This window comes from Macrobrachium nipponense, chromosome 43 (genome assembly GCF_015104395.2).
Source record: "Macrobrachium nipponense isolate FS-2020 chromosome 43, ASM1510439v2, whole genome shotgun sequence".
Lineage (NCBI taxonomy): Eukaryota > Metazoa > Arthropoda > Malacostraca > Decapoda > Palaemonidae > Macrobrachium > Macrobrachium nipponense.
The window spans coordinates 50,172,069-50,189,168 of record NC_061104.1 but is presented as its reverse complement, the minus strand read 5'-3'; the positions used below and the strand labels follow the sequence as shown (position 1 = coordinate 50,189,168).

General features: G+C 35.1%; 1 protein-coding gene across 2 annotated transcripts in view; it reads right to left on the bottom strand.

The window, feature by feature from the left end:
* Window positions 1–1,036: 1,036 nt before the first annotated feature.
* LOC135213732 (dnaJ homolog subfamily B member 14-like) overlaps window positions 1,037–17,100 on the bottom strand; it is a 188,089-nt gene continuing 172,025 nt past the window's right edge. Inside the window, exons 7-8 of one of the 2 annotated variants that reach the window (XR_010314195.1) lie at window positions 13,549–15,229; window positions 1,037–13,483 (exon numbers count right to left, since the gene is read on the bottom strand). Coding sequence is in view for 1 of the 2 variants with exons in the window: in XM_064247849.1 (XP_064103919.1) it covers window positions 15,120–15,229 (110 nt within the window). In the remaining variant the exon portion in view is untranslated. Of the gene's footprint in view, window positions 15,230–17,100 lie in introns of both variants that reach the window. The other variant, XM_064247849.1, reaches the window with a different exon arrangement.

Genomic DNA, 17,100 nt, shown 5'->3' with positions numbered 1-17,100 from the left:
CTCTTGTCTTGCACATTGCCATAGCCTCTGTTCCTTGGCCCACCACAGTCTCAGATTAGAGTCCTCTGGCTTGAAGGTTCATCTGTCAGTTCTCGTTTTGAGTTTTGAAGGGTGTTTTTGGCAAGTTTAACACCTAGCATAGCAAAAGATTCCTGGTGTTTTATCAAGAAATTGCCTTATCCTTGTCTTTCCACTCTCATCTTCGACCTGCTTCAGAACCATTACTGTAGTACTGTCTTCCCAGGCACAGACTACCTTGAATATTTTTTTTATTTTCTTACATTTTATGTTTAGCATGGATTCTGACTATACATTTTATACATGTGTTCATATTGTTATAATCATTTTTAAGTTTGGTTGTATGATGGCATTTTTATTGATTTTTATTCTTATATTGGCTAGAGATCTCTGAGTCAAATCCTGGACTTGCACATTTCAGACCATGCTGTGTCATGTGACGTACTGCAGTAATTGTGGACTCTCTTGGTAGGATAATAATAGTAACCTTGTATCTTCCTCTAGACTGTGTAATGTATTACAGGCAGTTCCGAGGGTTACGACGGGTTCGGCATACGACGTTCCGAGGTTAAGGCGCTTTTCAATTATATTCTTCAGAAATTATTTCCATCGTTACGACGCCTACAACGCTGATCTGGCAGAAGAAATATGACACAAAAAATGCAAAATAATCAATATTTGAAGGTTTTTTTGGATGAAAAATGCAATAAGAATGCAGTTTACTTAGTTTTCATTGCATCCAAAGCATTAAAAGTAAGGTTTTCTTAGGATTTTTTATGATGTTCCGGCTTACAACGTGTCTCAAGAATGGAACCCCCGTCGTAACCCAGGGACTGCCTATACTAAAAAGTTCCATCTGTTGCAATTTAGACTTAGATGATGATATTGGTCACAGTTATACACATACAGAAGTTGAGCCTATGTGTTCCCTTTTTAAAGTTTTGTCAACACAATCAATAGGAGAATTAAGACTAAAATGGGTATACTACGTATGAGGCAGTTTCAAATAAACGAAAGGTACAATATACTTTTATTTACTGATAATGAGAGTACAAGGCCGTACTTTTAGGCTGAAAACAATATACACAACTTTATAAATACTGGTTAATCAACCGTACAAAATGTATCTTCCATCAACAGTCCTGTGCAGTGAATATTCTTATATAAGCCCAAATATTCTTGCTAATACATTATATACATTTCATATAAATACACATTTGCTGAACAGTGAACACAGAGTTTACATGTACAATACATATAAGTCAAAATCCAGTTTGAAACAACTGTAAGTAACATACAACGTAGGTTCCTCATTTTATAATCACAAATACAAAATTTACAAAAAAACCTTATTACTTTATACAAAAATAATTATGCCTAAGGTATTTAATACCTATACAGTTCTGAATGGTGAAAAAGTCTGCTATCTTTTACCTTAATAACAAACTGCTGTAAATTTCGACACTATTCCAAAACCCAAAACATGTATTTTGGAAAATGCATCTCATAATAGTCAAGGGGAAATAATTTGAAATTTTCCTTTCTGTGTTTACTCTCAAACCTTTGCTTAAACATTAGTGAGTCAACAGACTGCAGGATCAAGGAACTGAACAATGAGGATTACTGTATACACACACACACACAGCATTTGTATTCAGCTTGTCGTACAGTTCAATAAATAATGTACCTACTATAGAAGTGGTGATGAAAGATGCTTTTACAGAAGTTTAACATATAGAGAATACACCATTACCTAGTAAGTCTTTTTACTTTTTCCACTTGGTTTGCAGTTTTCCAACTAGTACATTCCATCTCAAATCATTTGTGTTAATTGTAATACTGTCTTCAATAACTGCTTCCATGTACTATACCAATTTCGCAATCCAGTTTACATGCCAGTAGCACTAGTTACATTGTATTACAGTAATTGGTAAGGCCCTTTTCTTCTAACATTTACTATTTTTAATGAAAAAATCTTGTCTTATTAAGCCACAAATGGGTGACTTTTAGAGGTAAATCATTAATCTTATTTCTTATATAAGTTATTTTACAAAGCAAAATTATCATTATTCAAAATTTGAAATTTCCAGGTTCTGCAAGTACACACCCTGTAATTATTTTAATTTAAATATATTCATAATAAGGATAGACAAACCAATTACTGGATGGTTACTAAAACGAGTATGAAATATCGCTCTCGTTCACTAGGAGATAATCCTTTACAGCCTCTTTCAAAGGTAGTAAATCCTTCAGATTATAAATGTGGGCAAATGGATGGGACTAAGATGGAACACTCAATTTCAATTTGAAACGATGTTAGTACCAATGGAACATAAAAATGTCAAGTTTCGTGTCAATATTAATTACAGATTTTCATTTTGCCTTATCCTAATTAGCTTCATAAGAGAAAAATTAACTCCTCATTTGTCATTTTATTCATATGAAGATCATCAGCACGTCAAGTGATGGTTACTTGTTACTGACAGAAATTGCTCTTATTCAATGGTATCTCCTATATAAAATGCCCCAACTAAGCCTATTTGACATGAGTATATGTGATTCGTCTGAATGCAGATTTTCATGCTGGAATCTCAGGGCTTAAGATATCTGATGGATGAGGTGATGATTATGGAAGGTATCCATAAAATCCCAGTAAAATTATGACAAGGACCTTCAGTAACCTTCATTAACTAACCAAGAAAAGTTTTTATATGTATTAAAGCTTGATTTTCAGCCATACAAAATTTTGAGTGCTGTCAGGAATATTTGCAAGATCTTGTCCTCCTCAAATGAGGTGCTCCCACTGGGCAAAGAAGGGTGTCTTTTGGGTAGAGCTGTTAGAAGAAATAAACTGTCAGCAAATGACTCTTATGATAAATGACCCTAGTTTTCAGTATAAGACCTAATAATTCGCTTTCAACAGGAACACAATACAATGAAAGTTTCTTGTTTTTGGATACAAGACGATTTCCAATTTCTTTTACCCGTCTTCCACAGCTTCGGCAGTGGAATGTTTTCTAGTATCAGGTTTGATACTCCTCAGTTTGCTATGACTTTTATCTTGGCTGCAACTAAAATGTGGAGTAATCTGCCTAGGGCTGTTGTGGAATCTACTAGCAATTGCCAAATGTCTAGGTGAGGAGAAAATTAATTCCTGCTTTCTGCTGATGTTGCCTGAATTCAGATTCATTGGTTTACTTGTCTATTCCCTCATGTTTATTTATTTATCACATTTTCCTATAACTTGTCTCTCTGTTGACTGTCCTAAAGGTTTTCAGATGAAGTTTTCAAAGAAAGAAACTGCTCTCAGTAATTGCTTCTCTAATTCATGGGTGATGAAGTACCTACATGGGATTCTTGTTGGTTACAAGTTCTAACAAACCTGGCGGACAACATTCTCTGATGTGACTCGACCATTTCCTGGATTTTCCCATACTGCAGCTCAAATTCCCAGGTGACAACTTCTACCTTCGACCAAGCAAAGTTAAAGCTTAGATGGCTTTACACAACCTATTTCTGCTTCTACTGCCAACTACAACCAATATCTAGGTCATGGCAAACTCGATACATTCTTGGAGAAAATGGAAACAGGGTATCGCTTTTTTTGTTTTCTATGAATGTCATATGTGATATCACCACTTCTATCCATAGCACATTCTTAACCATTTTGAAACAGGCACCATGGAAAGTCTCTTTGTGATGTCTTTTGACCTGTCTCTCTTGTCATTACATGAGAGAAGACAGGATGGTAACTGACACTTTGAAAATAAGGACAACAATGAACATAAAATTTCATATAGTACAGAACCAACTCAAAAGTCAGCATAACAGATGAAAGTGAAATGAAACGTACAGTGGCAGGACTCCCATACACAAGGAAGGCTTGTGTATGGGGTCTCATTGCTGACCACTGGTTTCCTAATTTACAAGCTATTGGGCAATAGGGCTGTCTGTTTTTAGGTAAGCATGCAGCTTAAATAAAAATATAAGATTTTAAATTCTTAAGAGACATTTCTAATTTCCTTGACTACTTGGAAAACCTTCTGCTTATATTCAATACTTTCATACACTTCAGTTTAAATCCACTCAATTTAAACTTCTTTATCCATGAACTTCATATTGCACTAAGAATATTCATAAAGTAAAACACAGTACTGTACTGAGAAAGATTACTGAGTAAGATAAAACAGTGTGCTTTGTAAAAAAAAAAAAAAAAAAGACAAATTGTATCTACAGCAAAAGCTATTAAGTTTGCAGTGTAGAAAAATCACAAATATTTAAAGCAATTTGTATTTTCCCCTAGATATTTAAACCAGAGACTCTTATGAAAGAGAATTCCTCAACACAAGCTGGAATTGGCTGTTGAAACTTGGTAATGAGGTAGTTAACTGTTGGAGGTGGGTTAGCCGGAGAAACCACCACTCGCCTGCCATCACAAACTTTTCCGTTGGTATAAGGAACTAAGCAGGTGAGTAAAATAGTATAATGTTAAAAGGCCATGATTTTTATACCTAGGAAAAATAGAAAAGTAAAAATTTGTGTTTTGTTCTTATAGGATATAAACCATTGCCTATCATGTAGGAGACTCACTCCTTACATGGGAAGATAGTCTCAACTAACTAGCAAATTGATTCTTTACCTGTAAATACCATGCTCCTGTTCATGATTGTCAGCAGAGGTGATGACCCCTACAATCTTCTATAGAATCTGGCACAGGAATGCAAGATTGATATGGCCTTCAGCTAGAGAGAAATGCAAGTGCTGCTTTACAGTAAGAATAGCACATGTTAGAAGGTGGCTTGTACTTGGAAAAATCATAGGCTGATGGCTCATCATACTTTACCCCCTCTCACTTGTTAAAAAGAGAGTGGAGAGAGTCACACCTTATGAGCTGAAACTGTTAAGGTAGGACACCAGAATGTGAAGTCGACCTGCGTTGTAGCCTGCCCAGCACATACTCATCCTGACTGCTGCCATTCAGAGGAAGGAAGATGGGAGAGAGATCTAGTTGCTCATTCATTCAACCTCCAACATCTATTTTGTCCAAGAGGCATTTGGAGACTACACAACCTGTTGGGTAACCACCAAAGGTCCTAAGAAGGGTTCAAGAACTTGTGAGCAACACTCCTAAAAGATGCCTGCCTCATTACTTGTTACTGAAAAGTTCTCAGAATGGAAATGGATGGGCTAGGAGACCTTGCTTCAAGAAGCCCTGACTGGACATGTTCTTCTCACACGAACTACACAGATGCTAGATCACTCCATGAAGCCAAAAAGAAAGGTGCTCTGGACACCATCTTCATGCGCCTTTCAGTACTACAGATACTCAGACATTGTCATAAGACATTGAATTCTCATAGAAAATGCTGTGAGACTCGCACTGGCATAAAAGCATTTCATCTGGCTCCCATTGCCAAATCTTCTGTGTGCGCCTCAGCAAGAAGTACAAACAGGAGAGGGGTCAAAGACAGCCCTCTTGTTTTAGAAGTAAACGCAGAGATGCTGGTTCAAAAGTATGCTCAGAAAACCCAGTCAACCATACCTAAGGCAGACATCCCACCCACAGGTGAGTGAATACTGTTGCCAACCCACAAAGGCAGGCAGTTATTCATAAAAAGTCTTTTGAAATTTTTTGTGAGATGGCTCTAGAGACCATTTAATTTTATTCTTGCTATAGAGGGAAGAGGAGGCAGAAGATTAGGATTAAGAGTAGAAAGAGCTTGACGAAAAGGAGGAAGAAGATACACTTTTGTGTTTCTTCACCTTATTGTTCAGGAATTATACTCAGGACTTGCAGCTTCAGAGGAGTATGGAGTGCATCCAGATTTGCATTGTTGGAGAGCACAAGATGGTCTCTTAAGCTCACAAGTGTAACCCCTCACAAGAGGAGATGGTAGGGAGAAAAAGGGAAGGTAGTCTGGGACAAAGCAGCTGAAAAAATTCTGCCATATCTAAGTCACGAGTACAGTAAATTAGTGGAATTTTCTGTGGAACCTATCTATAAATTATTCACAAGAAAACTCACCCATTCGCTGATTTATTCATTGATATATACTATATTCTGTATTTTCATGAATAAATACTGTACTGTACCTACATACACATTTTGTAAAGTAATGATTCACAGAACAAATGTTCAAATATTAAGTTTAATAGGATTAAATAACATTAAGTAATAAAAATTATAATTCTCTCCTACTCCCTTCATTTCTCAGTTCTCTCCTTCTCTCACTGTCTCTCTTACTGAGATGAGAGAATTTTTACGCATATATAATATGTATGTTTATTTGCTTTGTATGATACATAAATTATTTACTAATTCTCAGATATTAATATTGATGTAAACAGAGCAAAATATTAATTATCAAACCAAAAGCTTTGGAACACGGGGGGAAGGTGTAACCTGTCAAATATTTAAGTCAAACATCTTGATATACTGACCTGAAGGGTACAAAGAGTTGCCCACTCAGTGGTCTCTCTCTCTCTCTCTCTCTATCGTCAAAGGTGAGAGATGGATGGATAGACAGAAAGGAAGGGAGTGGTTGATAGAAAGATATACATAATATATAGTACTGTATTAATGACATTTTTAATTGTTTAACGGATGTAAGCAACTCAGTTCATCTCTCTCTCTCTCTCTGTGTGATATTGGCTGGAAGGGTTGGAAGTACATACATATATATTTTCAAGGGTAAAATGTTTAAGATGACTTTGAAATTATATTAATAACATCATTTCAAAGATGAATAAAGTAACAGGATAATAGTTTAAGGTATATTTGATGTGGGATGATACTGAAGTATACATTTGGTATTTAAACTTTCAAGATAGGCAGTTATAAGCATTTTTAGACTGGGGTAGCAAGTATTCGTGAATTTTAACCATTCATGGGGGTCTGGAGCACATCCCCCCAAAAACCAGGAGGTTTACTGTAATCCCCTCCAGAGAAACAAGAAAACATCTTTTGGCCTCCCTGTGCTGCTGACAAGAACCCTCCACTGGAAGTGAGACCAGCCTGCAGACTCCTAATGAAGAACAAAATGTATCCACTAAACTAAGGATATAAAAGTGTCAAAACACCTGCTGTTCCTCATCCCTTGTGTCATTTACTTTTCTTGTTGAAATCCATGTTGAATGAAAAACACAAACTGTATATACAACAGGATAGATGAAAGTTTCAACTTGAGGGTCAAAGTGGAAAAAGATGTCTGAACTCTACCCCAACTGAAGAAAAGGTGTTTAGTAATGGCAGGTGGGGAAGAGGGGATTTCCTCCCACTCACCATCTCCACAAGTTGGCTACCTTATTACAAAGCGAAGACGACCAATTCTTGCTTGCTCTGAGGAAAATTCCTATGTAAAAGGCAATGGTTTGTAATCCTGTAGGAACAAATGAGGTATCATATGTATGTACAGTATAACACAAACTATATAGAACTAGAACTAACTTCTTTACAAAACTAAGTTCACAAAATTTGCAAATCTATTGCACCACTTTAATAGAAACTGAAGAATAACAGTTTCATTTAACCAATACTTGCCAATAGTAAAAAGAAAAAAGAAAAAAATCCTTAACACTTAATATACACCCCGTTGCAGCTGTAGTAACAGATGGACTAGATAATTAAAAACTATTTTCATACTGCATGTATGTCCAGACAATGAAAAGATTTACACTATGCATAACCAACATATCACAGGAATTTTCCTTTATTATTTCCTACGATTTGAAAGAAGTTGTAGTTTTTGAGAGTAAAATTTAATCAAAATCTAAGCATCTTATTCAGCATATAATTCAATCACAGTCTTACCACACCAGTGTCCCGTGCAAAAATCTAAAAAATTATTTTTACAGAAAATGGTACATTAACTTTTATTTTAGGTATATGCATCTATATCTCATACACTGAATTATTCTGTTATAGTTTTATCACTATTTATAGAATATTCATATAAAATTTAAATATAAATATAAACTTTTCATCCATTATCTGCGTGAGTAGTGTTGAAATTTCTGACAAACAATGCAGTGTCACGTCTTACAAATAACAGTCAACTTGAAAACTTCTAGAACTTTAACCACCTAAATGTGCAGTCTCTGGCATGCACAAAACTTTGTGGCCACTTGCACAGTCAGTGTTCACTGATGGCATCACAGTAGGCATTTTTCCCATCAACAAATGTCTCTATTAAACATTCACTTTTCCAAGATCCACCTTCATCTGAATTTAACAAGTCAATCAAATACAAATTTTGTAGAGACCCCATTAGATTGAGGAGTTTGGCACTGAGCAAAATAAATTTGGTGTTTCCATCGAGTTGATATCACATACAAGCTGATTACTCACGTGCTTCCAAACGTGTTAGTTATCACATATTTTTTAATATCTAAAGAGCAGAAATTGTCAGATAAATCTTTTCGTGTTCATCATCAACTCAAAACAAACAGGAAATATCTGCATCCAGCAACTTACTTAGAAAGCATTAGAAAACAACTACATTTGTAATTCACAGTGTGTACTGTATGCATATCAAAAGCAAGAAACATAACTTGAATGTCCTCTTTGGGTTTATGCAATCTAAAATGCTGTAGTAAACAAAGATAAAAGCTTCCTTTTTTTTTTCATCAATGGAGCCCTTTTAAGAATATGGAGAATCATACTCTTACAAAAACTCTGCCAATCTTTGTCACACACACACACATTTCAAAGTAATTTCAAAGTCAATATAGCAAGTATATCACTTACCAATAACATATTTACGACAAGTATATACCAAATAATAAAAGGAACATGAGCAAACAATCTCCCTACAATGACACGAATTTAAAAATGTCTAGACATTAAATCCTGCTGTATAAGTACTTTCATCAATACGAAACTATGAAGCAACTGGATATTCCATTTAAATGCAGCCAACAAGATTTCCTCTGCCTGGTCACAGAATTACTTCTTATCCAGAGAAAAAAAAACCTTACATTTCATTATTTCAAGTAGTAATTAGACTTTGATCACATTTAACATTAATTTTAAACATCCTATTACTTCACCGAAACATCCTTTCATGACTAACGAATATCAACCACTGTTCAAGAAAGATCAAATATTACTAGGCTGACTTTTTCTGTTGAATAATCATGTAAAAAGAATTACATTCACCAAATTCAAAATTCTCTGGAAGAAAGTTCACAGGTTTTTATCCACTATCCTGCAGTCTTTAAAACAACACCATAGTATAGAGGCTTACTGACTGAAAAGCATCATACTTGAATCCCAGAAAACATCAAGATGGTTTAGAATATTAAATTTTTAAAAGAAAATGGAGGTAAAGTTGTTATAGGGGTCTACTGTAGTATCAAAAGTCTTTGTTTCTAGTACATCAGCTCCACATCTATGTTAAACACCTCAGTGCTATTGCAGAGATTGATCTTCATAGGCTCTTGTTAAATAGAAATTTGGATGCTCCTGAGGCTAATGTTACAAACTGATTTTTGAAGAATGGTGTATTATCATCATTACTGCAACTTAACAAGACCCCAGATAACTCGCAAACTTCCTTAAGGATTGGTAACTTAATCCACCACAATCCTTATCTGTATGTATAGGAGTTGCTTATTTATTGGAATAAAGGGTCATCAGTACCCATCTAAAAAGAACTTACAGTCTTAAATATTTATCACTGTGAATTTGACTTTACCTTTAAAAAATCTAATGGTGTACATGGTTCAAATATCATTCAGTCTTGGGTAAAGAAATACTAGCATGGGGATCCTGTACATGTTTCTGATTTTCCACTGAATACTTGGGGGGGGGGATAAATGGGTGGTAAGCCTGCAACTTGTTTTTCTTGTACAGTTACCCTTAAAACATCATCAAGTTTATCCTTTACCTCTGACCTCCTTCAATTTTGTAGCAAGTGTTTTATAATTTGTTCAGTTTAGCTGTGCAAGAACCACCCGCCTTAGACCTAGTTTTCCCCATACGTAGTAGTATTCATTATTTTGGAAACCACTAAACACGAACATAAGATCAGTAATTTTCAGCCTAGATTAATAGTATACAAATGATTCTTGTTAATTATTATGGCATGATATTGTTATAATAAACACAACAAATGTATAAACAATGTGTATGTATATAATGTCAAAGGTAACCATCATACTCTCATATTTTCAACTTGGAATTAGGCAACCAGTGTTAACTCCCATGTCTAAGTCTCCAATGTTAGGTGATTCATCCATTCACTGAGGAAACACATACAATCCTATCATTTGCTGATGAAACCTTTGCACAACTACAAAAATAGGAATGTTTTCCATTCATATTTTGCTACACACCAAACTTTTGCATTGCATCTTGCAGTCTAGCAAAGAAACATTTATTCAGATATTTTTGGTATATTAACTGTGCTTAGATTATTTTCATGTCTTTTAAATCAGAATGCCTGTTTGTATCCATGCAATATTTGATTCCTCTAAATGTATATTTACAACATGACACATTACACATTCACACACACCAAATACCTACATACTCCACATTACTCAAATATAAAACTTGGAAGATTTTTAATGTGAATGATTGACCAATTAGCCCAGTAATCTCCATACTGTAACAGCAATCCCCTTCAGAACACATTTACATAATAAAGGCAGAATACTGAACTTCCTTTCAAGGGAAACGATGCACAGTTTTCTTGTTTTTGTATGTTGTATTCCAGAGGTGAAAACTAAACCTTTCTTGTATATGCAGATCTGAATGGTAACAAACTTCTACATTGATGCCAGTTATTCCATGCAGTAAATACTCCCTGTGTATGAATACACATGGTTTTAGTTAGCCTTTGTAAAATGCTTAAGAAGATAAAGAGTATTCAATATCTTCCACCCTCACTAAGTCCAGGTATTACATTTAATATCAGCTTTAACAGTACTTACAAATACTAAAAGCCTTGACACCACCAATGCATGACAATTTTACACTGTACTAAGCATGATGGCTCAAATCAAGCATGTGACCATTAACTATGTATCATTGAATTCTAAGTAGAAAATCTGCTGCTTTCCTTTGAGGCATGGTTACTAAGCAAAGGGAAAATATCAGGTGTTAAAGAAAAAATCACTTGATTGGAAATGCAACGTACTATATTAGTGTAATGTACTGCTGTTCTAATAAAGGAATAAGAAATGTGAATTATACAACATAAGCTAATGAATGAAAACTGAGATGTCTGAAATATTTGGAAACTTTCCATTCTTCAACAACTTTAGACATGACATCACCCACTAGAAAAATTAAAATCTTTATCACATTTTCAACGATCCATACAGTTAAAATGAACAAAATTCAATTTGCAATTTTAATTTTTTTTTTTCAGAACACATCATATATAAACAACATGATAGCAAACGTCTTATCCTGAACTCCATCTTATTAAGTCTTTATCACATGGTGAAATAAGGGCCAATTAATACTACTTACCTCAGTGGGATATGAACATTTAACCTTAGCTAAAAATGGACTTTGCTCTACCACGATGCTATCAGGTCCAATAAAAACAAGTGGCCTTAAATGTATTATACCAGGACACACTGTATACTTCTGTCATTCTGGAGCATAGCACGTAGGCGGACATGTAACAAATATCCTTAAATGCAGTAAATCTGTGTTGCGTGTATGTGCGCAAGTGTATTCAGTGATTCCCTGTTGTATCCTTAACAAAAACAAAGAAATTAAGGTAAAATGAAGACAATAATTTCTGACATTTTACTATTCAAAAAGTTTATTATGTTGTATCATTTCCTTTTTTTGAAAAGTAACACTGACAGAGACCATTCTTTGTACCACATATATGATACAAGTTAAGAGAAGTAATGGTATGTTTATCACAAAATGGTATTTGGTGGGAGGAGTTAAATATTACTGTACAAGGAAGAATGCATTTTAACCCTTGTATACAGGATGAATATACTGTACTGTACAACACTTTTCGTAAGTGACTAGATGAAAATATACGTCCCTATCATAGGCAATATCAACACCATTTCAGTAAGACTATGAAAAAAGGGTTTTAAACTTCAAAAATTGTGGTTGTGGTAAAGGAACATTGGAAAAGAGTGAATAAGATACAAAAATGCAACTATAAAAAAACAGAAAATACAAGTAATATGTAGTTTTCACTTCTGGGTATTTTTGGCTCTCAAAAGAAATTAAGAATATTGTGTAATGGTTTGAGAAACTGAATTCATGGATCACTGATCCTTTAAGTCCGTTGAATTCAAGATTTCAACATTATCAAATTAAATTTTTCAAACAATGAAGAGCAAAAAATTATGGTTTATGGAGTTTCCTTAAAAACAAATGAAATTTAAAACCTTCGATATATAACTGTAATTTAGTAATTACTTAAAACCTACATAATTTTCTAATGGTTAGTAATACGCTTGACAACAATCAGTAAAAACTTTTATAATTTTCTGATCTGTCATTTCACTTGATGTCCAGTATTGTTTATACTTTTCAAAGACAAATTCCACCATAAATAAATACTTTCACATAAAAGAGCTCAAATTTACTATACTTACAACTGCGCCACAACTGAAAGAGCACTTCCACAAAAGGACACATCAACCAAAAATCTGCAATGGTTGATATACATAACTACAGGCAGTCCCCGGGTTACGATGGGTTCGGCTTACGACGTTCCGAGGTTAAGGTGCTACTCAATTATATTCATCAGACATTATTTTCAGGGTTACGATGCCTACAATGCTGATCTGGCAGATGAATATGAACACCAAAAATGCAAAATAATCAATATTTGAAGGTTTTTTGATGAAAAATGCAATAAGAATGCAGTTTACATAGTTTTGAATGCACCCAAAGCATTAAAAGTAAGGTTTTCTTAGGTTTTTTTACGAAGTTCTGGCTTACGATGATTTTTGACTTACGACGTGTCTCAAGAATGGAACCCCCGTCATAACCCAGGGACTGCCTGTATAAACTAGTTGCTATGAACCCCAGGGCCTAGCTGTCATTCCCAGTCCAACTGGCCTTATAAATACAAGAGTGAAGCTGGGGCATCAACTGGGGAAATATAGTGCTCCATAAACTCAATAAAAGAATGCATACACTTTAAGTATATCAATAATTAGATTTAAAAAAAAAAAAAATAGTTGTCTGAAGAATTACCACTTGAAAGAATCTTATACTGAAGATTTTATGTACATGTCAACGTTGGACTGTACATAATTAAAAATTATGACACCCAAGGAGATTCTTTTTCTTTTTCTTAATGTGGCTTTCAATCAAGTTCATCAATCCTGACATCCTGACATACGAGAACCATGGGCCTTTGCGAGATCAATATTTCAGTGATATGTTGATAACATTTTCCCTGCTGACAACCATCATGTCCTCTTATGACCAACATCGACCTATCATTACCTATGTTCGACCTATCATTACCTAACCATCATGTCCTCTTATGACCAACATCGACCTATCATTACCTATGTTCGACCTATCATTACCTATGTCAAAATAAAAGACCAATTTGCTGCTGTCAACATATAATAATCACGAATAAGGCCCGCCAGTGAACAAAAAATACAAATCCATTCACTCCTACTACATCTTATTACCTAACAGTGATATACAATAAATATATAAAAACAAATAACAATCAGTAATAACAGGCCATCATTACTCGCATGATAGCAGACGATGCTTACGGCAACATCAAACAAATACCAAGTGCAAACCACCTGTTTATACCTTTCTTTAGGAGCAGAATGACCTTTTCAGGTAAACAGAACAAGGACAAGATTACAGGAGCTATTAAGGATTAGAGGATACTCTGCTGAAGATGGCTTGCTTACCATGGAAGGTAAATATACTGTATACATTAATTTATACAGCTTGTATCAATGTCTGATGAAGAATAAAATTCCTTTTCTCAAAGACAGGTAAGATCCCCTACTCCAAACTTCTACAAAAGACAATTTGCAGACCAGAGTCAAGAATTTCAAACGCATGTTTGCAAAGATGTGAAAATAGCCAACTCACACTAGTTATTAACTTATAAAGGATACTTCAACCCAACCACCGAGTTTAGAATCAAAACTCACAGGGCTAGCCATAATGATTTGTTCCTATAAAATGAAATTAATTATATCCTATTACAGGTTCATTACAAACTTTGTGACAATTCTCTGGAAAGAGATTCTACTGAAAATTACTTCTTTGCTCTGACTGAAATTTGGGTATTCACACAAAGAAGTAAGTTTTACTGGTAGATTTGTAGTGAATTCTCTAGAGAAATGTGATATTCTGCCATCAGCAAGAGTTCTTTTTTCCTTACAAAAAGGTAGATAAAAATGACTACTTACACCTTACTCAAAATACAACCTACCCTCCACATAACTAGGACAATTCATATTGCAAAAGTTTTGAAGTTTCTTAGAATCAACTTTTACTTATGAGATTTTCCCTATAAAAATGAAAACAAAATAGTCTTCCATCCAATCAGAATAAAAACATTACCAATAAAAACATTACCAATAAAAGACAAGTAACTAACATGCCTTCAATGAACACTTGTTCTTATACAAGAATGGTTACTCTGTGTCACTGCTTCGCACATTTCCATCATGTGCTGCACAAACGTACCTACTGTGCCACATAACATAAAACTGCATCTTATGGAGGCTAGACGTAACACGATAAAAGAGAAACATACACAAAGTAACCAAAATGTAGAGTCCAAAGCAAAATCTGCCATAGAATGTGACAGAAAATATTCTAGTAGCTCAAAGAGACTGGAAGGTTTTCTATGTCAATAATCCAAAGAAGAATATAACAAATGCTACACAACAATGTCAAAGATTACAGAAATACAGTCCTCCTAATTGCTTGTTTCATCAACTCCAATTTTGTTTGGAGTAGTCAGTAGAAACACCCAAAAATGAAGTTCCTGATCTAAAACCAACTGATTTCATAGCAAACTACAAACCTGTCAACAAGCAATGTTTCAGATGCATTGATGGGCTAAGTTGATGAAGAACTTGGCTATGACAATCAAAAACTATATTTCTCAATGGTCTTAACTATACAGAGTTTGCAGTGAATCACAGGAAGGTGTTCGTAATTCCTGGGCCCTCTTGAACATCTGGGCATCTCCAAACGACCGAGCTCTCCATATCATATTCTCCTCTGAAATAATAAAAGACAAAATGTTCAAAGAAATCCGTCAATTTTTCAACCACCCTTAAAATATTTATACAGTGACAAATTCCATCAGGATACTTAGTAACATTTTTGTTGGAGATAATTTGAGATAGAGACTTCCTAGTTCAGCCAAGGGGATACCTTTACAAAACCATAACTTACAAATACTACCCTAAATTAAAGACTATATCAAATCACCTTGAGCTGGTCAATAGCGGAACTATTCATACCCTCAGCTGGCAAAAATTCTGAAATAAGCCTATCTCATAAGTGACAAAGTATACATCTTTCCAAAGACCCATTTAATCTTTTTAAGATAATATAATCTCAAATGTTCTGTTTGTCATGCCAGTGTCATCCAGTTCGTGTTCATTCTCCCCATTCAACAGACTTAGAATACTGCCTATAACAGTCAATTATTACTTGTCCATTAGTTCCTCACTGGATGAGTGGTTTTCGCGCTTGGCTGCCAATCCGGTGGTCCGAAGTTCAAATCCCGGCTCGGCCAACGCGGAATCAGAGAAATTTATTTCTGGTGATAGAAATTCATTTCTCGATATAGTGTGGTTCGGATCCCACAATAAGCTGGAGGTCCCGTTGCTAGGTGACCAATTGGTTGCTAGCCAAATAAAACTATCTAATCCTTCGGGCCAGCCCTAGGAGAGCTGTTCATCAGCTGAGTGGCCTGGTAAAACTAAGATATACTACAACCTACTTGTCCATTTTCATCTTTTGTAACTTTTCCCCTTCAACAATCTTTCCATCTTCCTTAGTCTACTTCACTATCTTGGATATTTTCTTCCATTAGGTACTTTAATAAGATCACTGTGGCAACCAATCTAACACACATAGATGACTTCACCTTTCCTCTGAAATGAAGTTTCATTTATGTTATCACTGTGGATTCTGAAGGTATCTTTAAATACCATTGATGAAACTTCACAAATATCAATACTTTCAAGATTAATGTGCAGTTGATGTCTCAGTTCCAAAGGATCTAAGAGCCTTAAATTCTACTAACCATCCATATTAGCACACAACTGAATGTCTTATTAGGATTATATCATGAGTCCAGATTTATGGATTTGGCTGGACTGGTCAAATTTTGGATTAAATGCCGAGCACTGAGGCCACTTGGTTATTCATCATTAACCGGTTAGCATTTTGAAATTTGACAACTGGCTTCAAGGGCCAGATACACTTATCTGCATCGAATATATTGCTACGTACATGTGTTTGAGTGGTTCCTTCAAACTATGTAGCACTCTCAAGTTCACGTACAAATATCATGCTCACCTACTGAGAGGATTACCTTCCATTTGCTTTTAAAAGGCCCAAATCAGAATCTATTTTATCACAAACCCAAGTTTGTTCATATACGAAAAAAAACCTGAGGTCTTAACATTAGGATTTACTGGCGCCAAGCTGGAAACCAGTAGAATTAAAATTAAACTTGTGAGATCCAGGGACTATTGGCATCTATACCAGGTCACGGGGCATGTATACCCAAAATGCCCTAGGCGTCCTGTGACCCACCAGTTATTTTTCTACCGCCTTTAGATAGGACGTGTTTACTGTCTATCTGTTTTAAAGCCGGTTTTAGTTTGCCTGTTTTTATCAATTTCACTTCATTTTTCTTGTGAATTCTCTTTCTCTGAGTGTGCTCAGTGTGGGTGTGATCTGTAAGTGTGTGTACGTGGTGAGATGGAGATTTTTGCTTCACCATCGGATCTTCCGTTTCGAAGAGAAAACAAAGGAAATGCCCTGGAGTCAGTGGCTTTCCGTGTTCAAGATTCCTAACTTCGGTGTCGACGGATCCTCATCCAACGTGTAGTAGGTGCAGGGAAAATGTATGT